This window comes from Anolis sagrei, chromosome 6 (assembly GCF_037176765.1).
Source record: "Anolis sagrei isolate rAnoSag1 chromosome 6, rAnoSag1.mat, whole genome shotgun sequence".
In the NCBI taxonomy this organism is placed as follows: Eukaryota; Metazoa; Chordata; class Lepidosauria; order Squamata; family Dactyloidae; genus Anolis; species Anolis sagrei.
The window spans coordinates 62,683,336-62,703,168 of record NC_090026.1 but is presented as its reverse complement, the minus strand read 5'-3'; the positions used below and the strand labels follow the sequence as shown (position 1 = coordinate 62,703,168).

Here is a 19,833-nt window from a genome sequence, read left to right as displayed (position 1 = left end):
ATTTTATGTAGTGATCAATCTTGAGGAAAGTTGAATCAGAGGAAAACTGCAACTGTTCCCTATCAGATCCCTGCAAGATTGCCAAATTTCCTTGGATCCCGTAGCGCGAAATAGAATCATGCACACCTCTACAAGCCAACACACATTTTGTTGCTTCAAATATGCTTCCTTGCCACAACTTTGTGCTTCTACCATTTAAAAGCTGATTTTTCTTTTTTTTCTTTTTTCATGTGAATGCATTTATACATTATTTGGTATTTATAAAGTACACTAGCCGTCCCCTGCCACGTGTTGCTGTGGCTCACATGGGGGTTCTGTGTAGGAGGTTTGGACCAATTCTATAGTTGATGGGGTTCAGAATGCTCTTTGATTGTAGGTGAACTATAAATCCCAGCAACTACAACTCCCAAATGTCAAGATTCTATTTTCCCCCAAACTCTACCAGTGTTCACATTTGGGCATATTGAGTATTTGTGTAGAGTTTGGTCCAGATCCATCATTGTTTGAGTCCACAGTGATCTCTGGATATAGGTGAACTACAATTCCAAAACCAAAGGACACTGCCCACCAAACCCTTCCAGTATTTTCTGTTGGTCATGGGAGAACTGTGTGCCAAGTTTGGTTCAATTCCATCATTGGTGGGGTTCAGAATCCTCTTTGATGGTAGGTGAACTATAAATCCCAGCAACTACAATTCCCAAATGTCAAGATTCTATTTTTTACAAACTCCATCAGTGTTCACATTTGGGCATATTGAGTATTCGTGTAGAGTTTGGTCCAGATCCTTCATTGTTTGAGTCCACAGTGATCTCTGGATGTAGGTGAACTACAACTCCAAAACCAAAGGACAACCAGTATTTTCTGTTGGTCATGGGAGAACTGTGTGCCAAGTTTGGTTCAATTCCATCATTGGTGGAGTTCAGAATGCTCTTTGATTGTAGGTAAACTATAAATTCTAGCAACTACAACTCCCAAATGACAATTTTTTTTTTGAGTGAAGGACATACATTGGGTTATTAGGTGTCTTGTGTCCAAATTTGGTGTCAATTCATCCAGTGGTTTTTGTGTTGTTAATCCCACAAACGAATATTACATTTTTATTTATATAGATTTTCTTAAGAACACATAACAAAAAATGGGGAAGGGGGAGTTTGGGGGGATTGAAATGGATTAATCAATGCATTTCAATGGTAAATTTGCTTTGAAATAAGAGCATTTTGAATTAAGAGCTGTCATGGAACAAATTAAACTCTTAAGTCAAGGTATCACTGTACTTACTAATTGTACTTAAAATTTCAATATTATTTTTAAAATGGCATAAGATCCTTTACTTTTAAGGACATACAATGCCACCACATTGGGAGAAAGAATCTTATTTTCTGCACTTACTTTCTCTGATTGTCTGTCAGTGTGATTCCCTGTGTGGACACTTTGAAATGGACCACAGTAAAGCTGGGAGGAGGTTCTTGAGACAATGTTAAACTCAGTGCCTTCTGGATTGCCTGATAACCTGTGAGGGACTCCAATTCAACAGAATTCAGGTACCAAACGTTGCATGCTGTTTATAAAAAAAGAAAGCAATAAAAGGATTATTAAGATGAAAAATGGTTTCAGGTACATATTTGCCTTCCAACACCTTTAATGAAACAGTGGGTCAACCATTAGACCAAAAGCTTGGCCACTGTAGTCCACACATCCTGTATAGACTACTGCAATGTGCTCTATGTGGGGTTGCCTTTGAAAACTGTTTGGAAACTTCAAATTGTCCAGCGTGCAGGAGCCAGGTTACTAACGGGAGCTGCGCTCAGGGAGCATACAACTCCTCTGTTGTACCAGCTCCACTGGCTGCCATTTTGCTACCAGGCACAATTCAAAGTGCTGGCTTTAGCCCATAAAACCCTAAACGGTTCCAGCCCAGCTTATCTATCTGAATGCATCTCTTCCTATGTACCTTCTAGACATTAAAATCACCTGGGTAGGCCCTGCTCTTGATCCCGCCTGCCTCACAGGCGCATCTAGTGGGGCAAAGAGACAGGGCCTTTTCAGTGGTGGCCCTTGGCTGTGGAACTTCCTGCCCAGGGACATTAGATCGGCTCCCTCCCTCCTGACTTTTCGGAAAAGAGTGAAAACATGGCTCTTTGAGCAGGCGTTTAAAACTTCAGCGTTTCATCTAATTCTTGCCGGTCTGTAAGCCACCCTGAGTTGCCTTCGTGCTGAAATGGGAGGGATAGAAATGACGCAAATAAATAAATAAAAATAAAAAGTAAAACTGTTTGTGTGAAGACTGTTTACGACAGCCAGTTTGCTCACCAAAGTGGCGTACAGGGAGCATACAACCCCCCCCCCCCCCCCCCGGCGTTATGTCAGGTCCATTGGTTGCCAGTCTGCTATGGAGTTCAATTCAGAGTGCTGCCTTTAGTCTATAAAACCCTAAACAGCTCTGGCCTGGCTTACCTGTCTGAATGTATCTCCCTCTCTCGGTCCCACCTCCTTTGCAAGAGCATTTGATGGGGACAAGATATAGGGCCTTCTCAGTGGTAGCCCCTTGAATATGGAACTCTTTCCCCAGTGACATCAGAACAGCCTCCTCCCTCCAAATATTTTGGAAAAAAGTAAAATCCTGGCTGTGGAAGCAGGCATTCAGCAAACATCTTAATTAAAGTGCAAGAGATTCCCATGGAACCAACATCTTAAACAACCTGGATAATGACTGCAGGATGGTGCCATATATTATATGTTTTAGCATATAATACATAGCCAGGGGTCAGAACAGGAGTCCCCCAGCACCACCTTTTGGGTACAGCGCACAATAATAATAATAATAATAATAATAATAATAATAATCCTTTCTTTATACCCCGCTACCATCTCCCGCAGGAGTCGGTGCAGCTTACAAGAGGCCGAGTCCAAATACATCATAAAACATAACAACAACAATACAACAATAAATAACTCATAACAAAGCAAAACAATACAATAATTATATGATGCAATTAAAAACCTGTGGCAGGGCCAAATGTAAGAATTAAAATTTTAAAATGCTGGGCATGTCCAGGGAAATAGGTTGGATATTTTAAAGATAGGTGGGTGTACAGACAGTACTAACTCTCTCGTAAAGTGCATTTGGGACATATTGCTTGGGAGTCCTTATTCTGGGAAGGCACACTGGAACATCCACGTCTTTAAGCTCCTTCCAAAAACTGCCAGCGTTGGGGCCTGCCTGATGTCCTTGGGGAGGGATTTCCAGAGTTGTGGGGCCACCACCGAAAAGGCCCTGTCCCTCGTCCCCACCAGTCGCACTTGCGATGCAGGTGGGATCGTGAGCAGGGCCTCTCCAGATGAACGAAGAGATCGTGTGGGTTCGTATACAGAAATGCGGTCACGCAGGTAGACGGGTCCCAAACCATTTAGGGCTTTGTAGGTAAGCATAAGGAAAGAACGGAGTCACTGTAGCACTGTGCCTCCTAGTCCCATACCAGCGAAGTGGCCCAAAAGGATACCATGGTTGATAGTACTGAAAGCCTATTGAATCAATTGGCTGCATTGTACTGCGGATCAATAACCTATTAATCAATTCTCAAATTCTTCTCACTTCATTTGTCTTCTAGAACTGTACAGAGATGAAACTAAATGCCACAGAACTTATCAAGTAACTGCTTAACACAATAACTACATATTGTGAATTTCACTGCTCCTACACCAAACATCCAGTGAAATACAACTGAGTTAGATACATTTGCAGTGGGATGATCTCAATCATATTTGTGCACAGCAGGAACCAAGAAAGTGAAATCTCTCTCCACTGTAAGATACAGGAATATCACTAGAATGCAGTAAAGAGCAATAGCAACTGAATAACACTGAAACTGTAAATGGGATAAGCAGAGATCATGCAGTGTCTTTAAGACTAGATGAGAAAAAGAAGCTGGTGGCATAAGCTTATCCATGAGTATACATAGTACTTAAGTCTACAAAAGCTTATGCTATCAACTTCTTTTTTCCCAGCTATTCTCAAAGTTGCTGCAATAATGCATTCAGGGACAAAAAGAGGCGAAAATATGTTTCCTAAAATAGGTGAGTAGATAACCATATGAATTATGAAGGAAGTTACGGGAATGTATCTGGGAACCAGAAAGGAGATGTGATAAACTGGCCAAGAGAGCCCTCATGAGGCTGTAATGTTATTTACTGTTATAATATGTGTGTGCCAATAAACTGTAGTCTCTGTTTAGTACTCTGTTGAAGGACTGGAGTTTGTAGATATATTCCAATTGTGCTGTTTCACTTTTCAAACTTCCTACATAACTTTTTTTTTAATTCAAGGACTATTGCAACGCTCAGGAAGACTGAAGTATTTTGCACTGGTTATTTTCTGGGATTTTGGCTGGGAAAGGAGCAATGCATTCCTTCTAGGTGTTGATTAGGGATCCTAAATGAACCAATTACTTAACTGAGTGTACGTGACTTCCTTTTGTTGAATAATAATAATAATAATAATAATAATAATAATAATTTATTTATACCCTGCTACAATCTCCCCAAGGGACTCGGTGCGGCTTATATGAGGCCAAGCCCACAATACATCAGTAAACAAAGGCAATAACAAAAACAATCAATACAAAACAATTAATATAAATCACATAAATAAAAAATAAACAATAACAGTAACACACAAGCATTTAAAAAAAACCTATAGCCGGGCCAAATGTAATCATTTATAATTTTAAAAAATAATGCTGGGCATGAACAAGGTAGGATATAACTGGGATAGGGTTTTTCAAAGAGAGATAAGGGAACACAGTCAGTCCTAAATCAGTGGTAAAGTGCATTTTGAGGGCATATTGTTGAGAGCTTTCCTTATTTTGGGAAGGCACACTGGAACAACCACGTTTTCAGGCTCCTCCTAAAGACTGCCAGAGTTGGGGCATTTCTGATGTCCTTGGGAAGTGAGTTCCAGAGTCAGGGGGCCACCACCAAGAAGGCCCTCTCCCTCGTCCCCACCAATCGTGCCTGCAAAGGAGGTGGGAGCACAAGCAGGGCCACTCCAAATGATCAAAGAGATCGTGTGGGTTCGTACACAGAAATGCGGTCACACATTAGAGTTTCTGTTAAGTCAGCATACGAGTTCCCTTCAATTGTATATCAGACTACAACACAATGCTGTGCAGAGTCTTGTGAACTGGAGGGGATTTCTGTTTTCATACATCAATACTAAAATACCCAATTTTAAATTGAATTTTAATCTACATTTTATTGGTCCGTGTCTTGTTTGAATTTTGTAATATGTATTTTAATAGTCTTGTGTCTGTTTTAATTGCGTTGTTAACCGTGAGATGCAAGGAGAGGCAAGTAACAAATAATAATAATAATAATAATGCTGATGATGATGATGATGTTGATCAGGGAATAATAATAATAATAATAATAATTATTATTATTATTATTATTATTATTATTATTATTTGAAACACAACCAGATGAGTCCACAGCAAACAAGATCACTCTGCTGGCTGTTGTATTGGATCACACGTCGGACACTTCTCAAGTGTCTAGGACTGTATGATGTATTGGCAAATAATGTGTGCAGATCCCAGTAGGGTGGACATTTGCAGCTGGCACATGGTAATTTTGCTAGTGCCGATTGTGTTTAAATGCAGGCCAGGGTCTTTAGGCACTGCACCCAGTGTGCCGATCACCACTGGGACCACCCTTACTGGCTTGTGTCATTATTATTATTATTATTATTAGTAGTAGTAGTAGTAGTAGTTTTGTTATTATTATATTTATTTAAACCCCATTTTATGCCTTGAAGGGGACTCAAAGTGGCTTAACATAAAAGCATTAGCATAACAATATACAAACAATAAAACTGGATTAAATATATCCAGTATTTAAAAAATCCCAGTTAAAAACCATTAAGACACAAAGTTAAAAAAGTAACTTTAAGAATGCATTATAGGTCACACCTCCTCACATCTCAATGTTGCTAGAACTGCAGACATTCTCATCCCTTACTTGGGATGCATTTTGCTTAGACTTAAGCTGCCACCAGATCCTCAATTATACATTAAAACACATTCTAATGGATCAGAAAGTGCTCACTGACCTGCCCCTTGTTTGAGAAGATCTGTGGCTGAGTTTGCAGCTGTCTGTGGTGCCATTTCAGAAACCTCCTCCAGTGGATCTAGAAAAAGAAATGAGCACTTGGGAAGTTAGTTGCATTCTACATTTGTTGAATAACACCTCATTAGAGTTTCTGTTAAGTCAGCATCTAAGTTCCTTTCAATTGTATATCAGACTAGATGGTGTTGACCAGGGAATGATCCGTACAGAATTAAGCAATGTTACAGTCCAATAATTTTCTCAAAGGAGTTAAAAACATAAGATAGAAAAGCAGTTAACATTAACTTGATAATATTGTTTTCACTGTAAACAGCTCAGAAAGCAACTAAATCTTGCAGCCTCTTATATAAACATCTTGAAAATTCAAATAGTGTCCTGATTATGAATTTGTTCCAAATAGATTTTTTTTCATGGTCTCTGAGGTTGGGAAAATATTGAAAAGGGTAATGATGAATGTAAGGATTAAGCAGCATTTCTTCTCAACCACTGGTTTAAATCTGGTATCTTCCTCTTTCTAGAGATGGTATGACAGAAGTACATTCCATTTATCAGTGGTCAATCCTGTCATTCTACATATGTCATGTAAAACTGTTATTGCATGGCAACTCCCAGAAAAAAACAAAACATTGGACATGGCCATGAAATGTTCATTTTTAGTAATGGAAGAGGAAACATCATGAAGTGGGTTGCTCTTCCCATTCACTCTGATGGGCAGGGCAAAGTTTGCAGTAGTGGCCATCAATGGAGCAATACATCAGTCCATGATGCAGCCAAAGAAAATATAGAAAAAAACAGAAGAAAGAGAACAGGAAAAAAGGGACAGCACTCCCCACACTACCACCTGTCTTCATTTCTGGGTTGGGAGGATATTTCCCTATGGGTGCCCTGGTATCTGATGGATGAAAAATCCCCCTGCAATTGCAACACATCCTCTAGAGCAGGGGTCCTCAAACTAAGGCCCGAGGGCCGGATACGGCCCTTGAAGGTCATTTACCCGACCCTCACTCAGGGTCAACCTAAGTCTGAAACGACTTGAAAGCAAACAACAACAACAACCATATCTCATCAGCCAAAGCAGGCCCACATTTCCAACTGAAGTACTAATAAGTTTATATTTGGGTTGTTGTAGGCTTTTTCGGGCTATATGGCCATGTTCTAGAGGCATTTCTCCTGACCTTGATTAGCATTTGATGCGTGTTTGGGCGCTGCGTTTGGTGGTCCCTATGTAGACTTGTCCACAGCTGCATGGTATCCAGTAGACTCCTGCAGAAGCGAGAGGATCCCTCTTGTCCTTTGCTGAACGTAGCATTTGTTCGATTTTCTTGGTGGGTCACCAAACACAGCGCCCAAACACACATCAAGGAACATGAAATTTATTTATTTTATTTATTTATTTGCTATACTTGTATACCGCTGTTTCTCAGCCTAGCCGGCGACTCAACGCGGTTTACAACAAAATATAACAATCCACAGTATACAGTTTAAAAGCATAAAAACATAATACACAATTCATATATCAATAACAATCCAATTCATCTCCTGACTAAAAAAAAAAAGACTTTTAGAACTGAACACAGCAGGGGGTGCATTCAATTCCATCACTCTGTCTTTAAACCCATCTTCATATGTAACTCCTTGCCTCCAGTAAGTACCAAAACATACACTGAAGCACCAGAGCTGTTTAAAGAAATCTACTATGATACGAGATCTGCTTTAGACAAAGTGCTTTTATGTTTTAATGAGTTCTAATGAGAATACCTTTATCTAGGATGAGCAGCTTGCAGGGCAATGCCAAAGGAGTAATGGAATGCTGATACACCAAAGCTGCCAAGCTACCTGTGGTTAACACAAATGTTAAACGAGTCACCAAATTAGCTTCTGTGTTATGTTAAAACTATACATACTGTTTTCATTTTGAACTCTTGTATTCTTGATTTTCAAACAATAACTATGTTTTCTAAACATTTTCTGAGATCAGGACACTCATTTCCTCATTCTGTTCTCTCTGATCCAAAGACAAGGGGTGGTTTCTAAGCAAGTACCATGCTTTCCCAACACTTTGTCGCCAAGTATGGATCTATGTGTGATACAGAAGAACCAAAAATGTATTTATTATTTATTTATATTATTTCTATCCCACCCATTTCAGCCCGAAGGCGACTCAGGGCGGTAACAATGTAGAAGAATGAATGAAAACACTATTTTAAAATATTCTCTCAATGTAAAACATGTGTTAAATCTCAAAAACTGGTTATTCTAGCCTCTTCTAACTAGTATAAATTGTTAAAAGGGTTTTATGAAGTTTGCTTGCAATCTAGTTCTGTATATTTCTCTGTACAGTACCAGCCCTACCTTCCTAGTCTGTAGGAAGTTTATTTACAAGATTGGTGTGGATTTAAAAATGACACTATCACCCCACCTACAGTCTGAAATGGCACAATCTAGTTTATCACCTCATCTTGAAGAATGTGCAGACCAGACTATGACAGCATGGAGAGGTTCTGCATTAGATACATTCTCCTTAGCTTAATATCCACATCAGATGTGTTTATACTGGAAATTGTCTACTTACATATCACCTTTGGTAGGTTTCTGTGGATATAATTTACTTTCATTTATGGAATCATCACTTACTGAATTTATTTACATCATTTTGATTCCAAAACAGAATGCAGTCAATTAAATACATGATTTGAACTTTATGAACCTTAAAAGTAAAACTGATAGAAATGGGAAATGTGGAGAACACCCACTGTAACATTTCCAAGCCAGGACAAAAAAAGATGGGCATAAAATGCTCAGTGTTTTATTTTTGTCTGTATCTCAGAGCACCGTTTCCTTAATAAAAGATTCTGACATTTTCTCACTACACATTTTGATCCCACTGAAACATGGTTTCATCCAATTGAATCCTCAGATCTGAGTGTGGTGGAGGCTCCTTCTTTGGAAGCTTTTAAACAGAGGCTGGATGGCCATCTGTCAGGGGTGATTTGAATGCAATATTCCTGCTTCTTGGCAGGGGGTTGGACTGGATGGCCCATGAGGTCTCTTCCAACTCTTTGATTCTATGATTCTATGAGGTTCTGTGAGATATTGATAATTTTAGAATTTAGAATGGTAAGGGAGAGAGAGTTCTGAGAGAGTATTTATGAGCCCTAATGCTTTTTCTAAATAATAAATCCCAGGATTCCATCGGATAAAGTGGCTCCTGAGTGCTAAAAAAATTTAAAGCGACCTTTGTTGGGAAACTCTGACCTCAATCAAACTGTTAGTTTAAAGTAGAGTACACTCGTTCGATCAAAACTTACATAAGTGTCATTATTTCAATGAGCCTACTACAGTTGGTCATTTTGACCATGGTTGGTTCAAAGCTGCAGGCTGTCAGTATTTCTGATTAAAATTCTTTCCATCTGAGCAAGATCTATGATCTACCAGGGTTCTTGCCTCAGTGACAAGGCTATAAAAGAATAGGGGCTTCTTCTGACATATTATATTCCAGGAAAGAAAAGTGATTGTGGAGGGGAGCTAGGTAATTCCTGCTCCCGTGTTGACAGTTAAATAATGTATGTACATGGCTAAAGTCTAAATCCAGTATAGGCAGTCCTCAAGTTACAAACAAGCTATGTTCTGTTGGTTTGTTTTTAAGTTGAATTTGTAAAGTACATTTTTAAAGTGCAACCCCAGCCAAACACACACACACACACACACACACACACACAGAGCTTTGGATAGCACAGGGAAGGGTTAACGCCCATGTGGTGTTTGTTTTGATGCCTGTGTCCCTATTCAGAAGATTTCACCTCACTTTCTGTCCATGTGATAATTGGATTTTGAAAAATTGGACTTTTTGTTGAAACAAGAATAGGTGCGAAAGCTTCGGTGGAGACACCTTTTCCCTGGAGTGAATTTCCCTTTCTAGATATATCTCACTTCCTGTTGTCTCACCTCTGTTCTTAACTATGCGTTGTTTGCAAGTCGGATGTTTATAACTCTGGAACTGCACGTACTCATAAGTAGTAATTTACTACTACATGAAAACTGCTCACCATGTCCACTAAAATAATTTAATCAGTAAGATATATGAAATACAGAGATACTTACCAAAATATGGCTCATTGGGGCATCCTTTCAACCTTACTCCCTTATGGGTACACTCGATCAGAAAATGTCTGACAAGTTCATTGGATAGATCTCCAACTGCACCATAACATGATGAAAACAAAGTCATTACAGCAAATTAGGTTAACACTAGATCTCATAAACACTGTGGCTACCAGTACATGTCCAGGCATAATTTGAAATGCTGATTATGACCCGTAGTGTTATATTTACCCAAAGAACAGCATGTGGGTAAAAATTAAAGGGGGAAAACCTGATTAAGGGGGACTGCTTCACAAGAAGGAACTGGAAAACCACCTCTGAGTATTTCTTGCCTAAGAAAATGCTATGAATTTCACGAGGTAAACATAATTCAATAGGCGACTTTAAAGTGTGTGTGTGCACACACACACATACTGTATAAGCACCACTGCCAGAATGAAGATATGGATGGGAGATTTCAATCACTCTAATATTTGTCACACCCTGTTAAGAACCTAAGATTCAATCAATTGCCCACTAGGCTTCTAGATAATTTCACCGAACAAAAGGTAGAGGAAAAAAAACAACAAGCAGATCATCTATTGTAATAAATGACCAACACATTTTAGTGCCTCAAATGTTAGCCTTGTTCCTGGGTATATTTGACCTGCTGATTCCAAAAATGGCACCATGTTTCTCCTATTAGCTCTTGTTTTTGAGATACAGAACGTATGCCATCTACCAGTCACCATCTCCTCATCCATAGAAAATCATGACAGCCATGACGTGGTTTGTCCAATGAATGTTCTGAATCGGCACCCCAAATAATTCCAGGAACAGACGTAAAAATCAAGATAAGAATTGTTTTTTGCTAGGCTGTGTTGTGCATTTTATCCTAATTGAGATATAATATAATCCTGTATATGGCTTTTAGCTTAGATTCTTGAATTAATTATCTTAATGTCCTAACAATTATACACTTATTTTAGAGTTTTAAATCTCGTAACCCTTAACTCTGATATGCTTGTATGGGACTACGTCCCTCTTCTCTCGAACTGGTCACTGACCGTAATGAAGTAAATTTGAACTTGACTAGAAGTACATTTATTTTGGGTTGTTGTAGGTTTTTTCGGGCTATATGGCCATGTTCTAGAGGCATTCTCTCCTGACATTTTGCCTGCATCTATGGCAAGCATCCTCTGAGGATGCTTGCCATAGATGCAGGCGAAACGTCAGGAGAGAATGCCTCTAGACCATGGCCATATAGCCCGAAAAAGCCTACAACAACCCAGTGATTCCGGCCATGAAAGCCTTCAACAAGACATCTATTTTGTCTAGATGAATATTGCATTTGTTTGCTCTCATCCAATACATTACTAATGACAGCCACTAGTTTAGGACCAGGACAGCTTCCTTGACTTTGGGTGGAATGGAGCAGCAGAGCTTAATGTGAGCTACATATAGATGGCACCGTCCTCCAAAACTCTGGATGAACTTCATGCGTATGTTAAACAGCATGTGGGACAAAACGGAGTCCTGTGGGATTCCACAGGGGCTTGAATAGGAATCCCCCAAAACTACCTTCTGAGTTTGCTCCTCCAGGAATGAATGGGGCCAAGGTAAAACAGTGCCTCCAAGTTCCATCTCAGCAAGGCAACCCAGAAGGACATCATGGTCAGTTGGTATAAATGCAGTCAAGAGTGCTCCATCTTCAAGATGATATCCTTTCAAATATTTAAACATGGCTAGCATATCACCTCTCAATCTTCTCTTCTCCAGGTTAAACATACCCAGCTCCCTAAGTCACTCTTCACAGGGCATGGGTTGGTTGGTTGCCTTCTTTTCTCAATATCTTTCCTGAACTGTGGCGGCCAGAACTCAACACAGTATTCCTGCTGGAAAGTGTGGAGCGAAATGTGAGGAAGATCAAAACTCTGAAAATCAAGTTTTCTTCCATCTTCTATGTTTAATTTTGTTCCATCCTCTATGTTTAACTTGGAGAAGAGAAATTTGAGAGATGACATGTTAGCAATTTTTAAATGTCTAAAGGTATGCCATGATGAAGATGGAACAAGCATTTTTACCTGCCTCAGGGACTAGAGAATTAAGCAATGAATTCAATTACAAGAAGCAATATTCCATTAGGAAGAACTTCTTTACCATAAGAGCTGCTCAACAGTTCAATGTACTGCTTCCAGGGATGGTGGACTCTCCATCTTTGGAGTGTTGAAGCAGGGGTGAGGTGGGCATCTTTTTAAAGAGTATTTTGGTTGTGTGTTCTTGAAGGTCTTTCTAGTTTTTTTCCCAAATCTAAGATTCTGTTATTTGATATGTCTCATGTCCAGACTGGTTGAAGGACTGTATATTCTTGTATAAACCTGTTTATGTTCTAAGATCTTTGTGAGAAGTCCTTTTCTCTGTCCCTTCTCTACCTTCCCAGACACATTTGGTGGGAATAAGCACCTTTTCAGTGGCGCCTCCTAAACTCTGGAACTCCCTCACTAGGGAGGAAAGGATAGCTCCCTTTGTGCTGGTTCTACTGGTGAAGAAAACTATTTTTTGGGTTGTTGTAGGTTTTTTCGGGCTATATGGCCATGGTCTAGAGCAGTGGTTCTCAAACTGTGGGTCTCCAGGTGTTTTAGCCTACAACTCCCAGAAATCCCAGCCAGTTTACCAGCTGTTAGGATCCTGGGAGTTGAAGGCCAAAACATTTGGGGACCCACAGGTTGAGAACCACTGGTCTAGAGGCAGTCTCTCCTGACATTTCGCCTGCATCTATGGCAAGCATCCTCAGAGGTGATGGCAAAACGTTAGGAGAGAATGCCTCTAGACCAGTGGTTCTCAACCTGGAGTCCCCAGATGTTTTTGGCCTTCAACTCCCAGAGATCCTAACAGCTGGTAAACTGGCTGGGATTTCTGGGAGTTATAGGCCAAAACACCTGGGGACCCACAGGTTGAGAACCACTGCTCTAGACCATGGCCATAAAGCCCGAAAAAACCTACAACTACCCAGTGATTCCGGCCATGAAAGCCTTTGACAATACATTAAAACTATTTTATTCCATTAGTCTTTTAGAAATTAGCTGCAAAGGGCTGTCAATGTCAAGCTATTTATTAAGCGGCTGAGGGGGGAAAAGAAGGGGCCTGAGGCTGCTGTCTAAGGCTTTAATGGCCAGAATCACTGGGTTGTTGTAGGTTTTTCTGGCTGTATGGAGAGAATAATTCTATTCATTTGTTTTCTTAATACTTTTCTTGGTAGTGTTCCAGGTGGAGGCCAAAAGGGGGTGCTAGACTGAGAATGATAGCCCATTTTATGGATGCAGGAAATTGAAGGAGGAAAACATTTTCTTCATGCTCCCCACTTCCCATTTCATAAATGAGGGTTGTTTCCACAGTGGTGACATGGGGGGCGGGGTGAATAACAGGAAAATAGTGGGAAATGGTTTAACCCCTTCAACCCCCTTCTCCCCTGTAAAATGGGTTATCCTTCTCTGTCTAGCACCCTCTTTTGGCCTCTGCCCAGATAATGAAACTGTATTCTTTTTTCTTCTGATGAAATTTAAATGGTTTCAGTTCTAAAGGCTGTTTAATTATTCAGAGACAGACTGAAATCTTTATAAATTTTTTAATCGGTACTGGCTTTAATAATTTGTAAAATATTGTCCCAGTAATGGGAAAAGCTACGATATAAATAATTAGGAGGAGAAGGAGAATAATTTCAGGTTAACTGCCACTTCATAGTAACACCAGAAGGTGGCAGATAATGCGAATAGTGTTATTGGTTTTTAGCCACATTTATACTGAAGAGAAAAAATAAATATTGTATCAGCAACTGGAAGCAGAGTGTCAAAATCTATTAAACCCAGTCTCTAGAGTTTCTAGCCTAATTCATTCAGGGTTTCTTAGAATAACTACACAGATTGTTCATGGATCAAGTAAAACATTTGTATGTGGAGCAAGATATACATGGTAGTATGCTCTACAATTCTGAACATAAGACAACCCCCTCTTCCAAAATCGTAAACTCCTCTTCTGAAATCTGCACAATGAACAATCTTTTATTATCCTTGGTATGGTATCAAGCAAAAATGTTCATTGCCCGCTGGAGAAATGAACTGTTAAGGAATTTGTATTGTCAAAGGCTTTCATGGCTGGAATCACTGGGTTGTTGTAGGTTTTTCCGGGCTATAGGCCATGTTCTAGAGGCATTTTCATCTGACGTTTCACCTGCATCTATGGCAAGCATCCTCTGATAGATGCAGGCGAAACGTCAGGTGAAAATGCCTCTAGAACATGGCCATACAGCCCGAAAAACCCTACAACAACCCTGTTAAGGAATTTGCATTATTTACATATTTTGTTGACAAATTTGCTGTGGCTTCCCAAAAGAAAGGAGGAATGAAGTGTGAGTGCATGAACATATCTTATATGAAGGGTAGAGGTCACTGGACAGTCTTGAAAATAATCTACAGCTTTCCACAATTTGAGGTCCTCTAAAAATTATGAATTACAAGTCCCATCAGCATGAACCTAAAAGTTATTGTCTAAAGGATATGGAAGACTCCAGGTCCTCCAAGTTGAGCAAGGCTGCATCAAACCAGCAAGAAGAAATTAGCTATTTGTGTTTAACTAAATATATATTTCTAACTATATATATTTCTAAAAGTCAACAAATTAATCCTATTGGATTAAGAACAGGGAATTCCTAGAAACTGCTTACATAAATACCACAAACAGACTGAAAATCTGAAAATATAATTTACTTACTTTGCAGAGGAATAGGTCTATCCCTAACTATTCGAGAAAGTAAACATTATTTTTCCAACCTGAACTGCTCTGGAAACAAAGAAAATTAATCTACCTTTCTTATTTAGCTGTAACACTGAAGGAGGAGGTATAGCAACTTTCATGGCCAACCCATAGGCTCCCCTGAATGAGTGACTGTCACGAACAACAAATGATCCAGGTTCCTTGTCCTTCAAAACATCAATGGCTGTGTAAAAGAAAATAAAGTTGTTGAAGTGAAAGAGATAACTGAGGAGAGATCTTTATAGTTAAAGTAACAAATATAGGTAACAGGCGCAAATCCTTGCATAAAAAGTTGGTAACTTACCCTGAAAGTGCTACAAAACAATCCAAGGTTCATGTAATCATAGAATCATAGCCCATTCAGTCCACCCTCTGTCACAAAGGAACACAGAATCAAAGCATACCTTACAGGTGATCAATCAGCCTCTGATCAGAAACCTCCAGAGACAGAGACTCCAGCATGATCTGAGGCAGCATATTCCACTGTAGAACAGCTCATAGCATCAGGAAGTTTTTCCTAATGTTTAAACCAGTGGTTCCCAACCTGTGATTTGTGGACCACCAGTGGTCCGTAAGAGCAAAAATATGGTCCAGAGCTTCACGATTACTTCACATGGCAAGGAGAGCAACTGGTCTCACAAAACCTTCTTATAGTGCCAAGGCAACGGGGATGTCAAGAGGGAAGAGGCTGACTACCCACCAAAGTTTACTACTACCACATGAGCTCTAGATAATTAAATATAGTTTTCTGTGGGCAAGCAGGTGGCGACTACTGGATGGCATATGTTCTGTATTAGAAACTAGAGCTGATGTGGTCTATCCAATGCAATTTGCTGAATCAGCACCCCAAATAACTGAACCAGATCTAATGGTTTATGCGTTCAGTCACTTCCGACTCTTCATGACCTCATGGACCAGCCCACGCCAGAGCTCCATCGGACATGGCTACCCCCAGCTACTTCAAAGTCAAGACAGTCACTTCAAGGATACCATCTATCTATCTTGTCCTTGGTCTGCCCCTCTTCCCTTTTCCTTCCATTTCCCCCAGTATCATTGTCTTCTTCAAGCTTTCCTGTCTTCTCATGATGTGGCCCAAGTAATTCTAAAGTTGACCAAAAACCGATTTGTAACCCTTTTAGTACTAATGTTGGAGAGTGGTCCCTGATCAAAGTGGTCCCTGGTCAAAAAGAGGTTGGGAACCACTGGTTTAAACGGAATCATTTTTCCTGTGATTTGAAGCCATTGCTCAGTGTCCTAGTTTCTAGAATATTACTTGAACCCCTATTCTGTCCTGGCTACACCCTTTAGGTATACACACTCCAACTTTGACAGGTGCGATGTGGAGCCACTGTAACTTTACTTCCCCGCTTCCTGGTTCTCTCCTGCTGCTGTACAGAAAAAAACACTGGTGGGCAGAGCTAAGACATTCCCGCCTCAGTCTCATCCAATCAAGTGTCTGTAATACAGGCCAAGTTAGCACTCTCATCTAGAATCGAGTCCTGAATGAACTTTCCCATTAACTGACCTGGCGTTCAGCAGAACAATTTTCAGTCCAAGGAGGTCTGTAATCTTTATTATCTATGCAGTTCAATATGGGAGACCATTTTAGGGTGATAAGCATCCTGTTTTGCTCCACACTTGAATGGCACTGAGACCATCTTCTCCATTCATTTCTCCCTCTGTCCTTTACAACTCCAATAGTTGCACCATGGATCAATACACTCCCTCCCTCCTCTGGGAAGGCTGAGAGGGGACATGAAAATCATGTTTAAATATTTTATAAAATGGCATAGAGGAGGGAGGGAAAATTGGGTTTGTTTTTTGTTCTGAAGTTCTAAAGGATAGAATACAGAACAATGCACTCAAGCTGCAAGAAAAGAGATTCCACCTAAACATTAGGAAGAACCTCGTGACAATAAGAGCTGTTCAACAATGAAATATGCTTCCTTAGAACGTTGCGGAGTCTCCTCCTCTGGAAGTTTTTAAACAGAGGCTAGATGGCCACCTGTCAGGAGTGCTTTGATTGTGTGTTCCTGCATGGCAGGGGCTGAACTGAATGCCCATTGCAATCTTTTCCAACTTTATTATTATATGAGATTATTTCTGATGACTACTGTTTTCCCTAAATATCATCACTTACAGCCTAATCAGGTCAGGTTTACTAAAAATAAACATGGAATATAGTCATTAGAGCAGTGAGACTACAGGTGACATTCATTTTGTTCAAATGTAATATTTAATTGTTTTGATTCTACTCTACCTGTGACCTAATGTGCATTTGTAATCAGTACTGCTTTCATCCAAAGAGTTCCCTTAAGCAGCTAGCAAAGATTTCTCTTCCGGGATGTAAAAGTGCAGAGCAATACTTGAAATGCTAGTCTGTGGCTGTGTGTTCAGGTGAATTTTATTATTTCTGAAATAGTATCTTCAAATATATATATTTATTTATTTACTATATATATATACCTCCCCTCTCAGTCTGGAAGTGACTCGGAGCAGTTTACAAATTGGCAGCAATTAGATGCCTCAACAATTATAACAAGTAAAAACAATCAAGAAATTTCTGTTAAAAACAATAGCATATGATATAAAAATATATGCTGTGGAATATGATACCTTGTTCTCTTGAGATCTCTGGTTTGTACCAGAACTTGGAAGTGTCTTGGACAAACTTCACAGTCACATGTTTGTCATTTGTATTTTCTGTAAGACAAAAATAAAAACAAATGCACATCAGCACACTAATTATTTCATACTGAGGCAATCTTCAGATTTTTTGCCATTTGGCCATTGATGATCTAGTGACGGACCACATGTGTCAAATTCAGCCCACCATGTCATCCAGTCTGCAAGGCTTTCAATGCAAGGGCAATATAGTTACATTTATACAATCTTACAATTACAAACTGTGTTTTGAAGGCAACCATAAGGCTTATGAAGTCCTTGGTGAAAATGAGTTTGACATCCTTAGTCTGGTATACACAGAAGGAGACAGCAGATGTAATAGAAAACAAATTGTAGGAGGGAGAAAATATGTATTTAGTGCTCTGCTACATTAACATTTTCTTGAAAACAGAAAATTAGCAGAGGACACAAGCTCTTTTTCTATCTGTCTGTGTGTAGATAGGTCTCTTTTTACATGGAGGGAACATTAAAAATGATATCCAAATTGATAGTATAGTTTACACTATTTAATTCCCACCTCATATTATGAATATCAATTTAGCAATGAATGAGGAAGCAGGCTGATCACATCTGTGCATTTGGCAAAAATGCAAAGGACTCTATGTAAGCAGAAATGGAAGCACAAATGCCTCCTATATGTGAACAGAAATGTCGACACACCAGGAATTTGGTTCACAGAGAATAGCCCTCTCTCTGTGTGTTTGTGTGTATATATTTGCTACTGAGCACAATTCAAAATGCTTTAGCCTATAAAGCCCTAAAGATTCCGGCCTAGCTTATCTGTCCAAACGTATCTTCTCCTATGAACGATCTAGGAGCTTAAGATCATCTGGGGAGGTCCTGCTCTCGATCCCGCCTGCCTCGCAAGTGCGACTGGCAGAGACGAAGGACAGAGCCTTCTCAGTGGTGGCCCCCTGGTTATGGAACTCCTTCCCCAAGGATATTAGATTGGCCCACTCCCTCCTGACTTTCCGAAAAAAAGTAAAGACCTGGCTCTTTGAGCAAGCTTTTGAGAATGTAGCAGAATAGATACACAGAACTGTGAATAATGAACATGGAATGGCCAGGCGATGTTACTGGATAACGTTTTTAACAAGATCACACTGATATGCTTTAATGATTTTTATTTATATTTTATACTGTAATATTGTTTTTAATGGCACTTTTATGAATGCCTGACATTGAATTGTGCCAATCCATATCCCGCCTTGAGTTGCCGTATGGCTAAAAACGGCAGACTATGAATATCATAAATAAATAAATATAGGGTACTTCCATCTGGCCACTTTGAGGGCATGGCTAAAAAAAGTAATGAAAAGTTTTTTCATGGGCAGGTAAGACATCACAATCCTGCAGCCCCTTCACCTATTCTGTAATTATACAAGAGCATGTACCATTTGAATGCTGTTTCTGAGATCTAACTTGAGAAATTACGAACTCTCCTGGCTTAAGACGGCTACTTTTCAGGAATACATCCTCATGCACACAGCATACCTTGCAATGATGAAGTGCTTACACCTTTAGAGAAATCAGGGAGAACATCCGGAAATGGGATACTAATAGAACTCCCACTATGTGGGCTGGAGAAGCCACTTGAAGAAGGTGAGATAGAGCCTTCTGAAGTCCTCTTCTTCTCTTGAAGTGTGGGATGAGGTGGAATAGTCACTCCCTGGTTTTGTTCATTTGGACTATTCTGGCTGTTGCGTCTTGGAGTGGATGCAAGAAAACTGTGTGTTGAAAAGCTACTGTCCACTGGTGATGTTGATATTTTGGGAGAGCCATTATCATATGGCAAAAAAGCAGATTGTTTCTTTCCCAGTAGTGATTGGCTACTACTGGCACTGCATCCACCAAAATTGAGGAAAGCTTGGATGCTGGTACTGTCCTCAGAGTTTTGCTGCTGATCAGCTGATGAATTCTTTAGGCTTTTCAATGATCCAGTTTGGGGTCCTTTGTTCTGGAAATGACACAAAAGGGAACCATCTTGCACAGGAACAGTACATTCATGAGACGTGGAGTAGCTTCCTAACAACTTGCCATGGTTTGTTTCTGAAAACTGGGACATTATAGAGGATGTAGAAGTGCCTTGTTGCCAGATGTGTTCACTTGTTGGGCTGTTTAAAAAAGAAATATATA

The 19,833-nt window shown here is 39.8% G+C and overlaps 1 protein-coding gene across 1 annotated transcript in view; it reads right to left on the bottom strand.

Annotated features, from left to right (window-relative positions):
- TNS3 (tensin 3) overlaps positions 1-19,833 on the bottom strand; it is a 42,553-nt gene that overhangs the window by 3,733 nt on the left and 18,987 nt on the right. Inside the window, exons 3-9 of the mRNA XM_060781537.2 lie at positions 19,192-19,811; positions 17,629-17,715; positions 15,065-15,196; positions 10,225-10,320; positions 7,882-7,959; positions 6,107-6,184; positions 1,390-1,558 (exon numbers count right to left, since the gene is read on the bottom strand). Coding sequence (XP_060637520.2) covers positions 1,390-1,558; positions 6,107-6,184; positions 7,882-7,959; positions 10,225-10,320; positions 15,065-15,196; positions 17,629-17,715; positions 19,192-19,811 — 1,260 coding nt within the window. The remainder of the gene's footprint in view (positions 1-1,389; positions 1,559-6,106; positions 6,185-7,881; positions 7,960-10,224; positions 10,321-15,064; positions 15,197-17,628; positions 17,716-19,191; positions 19,812-19,833) is intronic.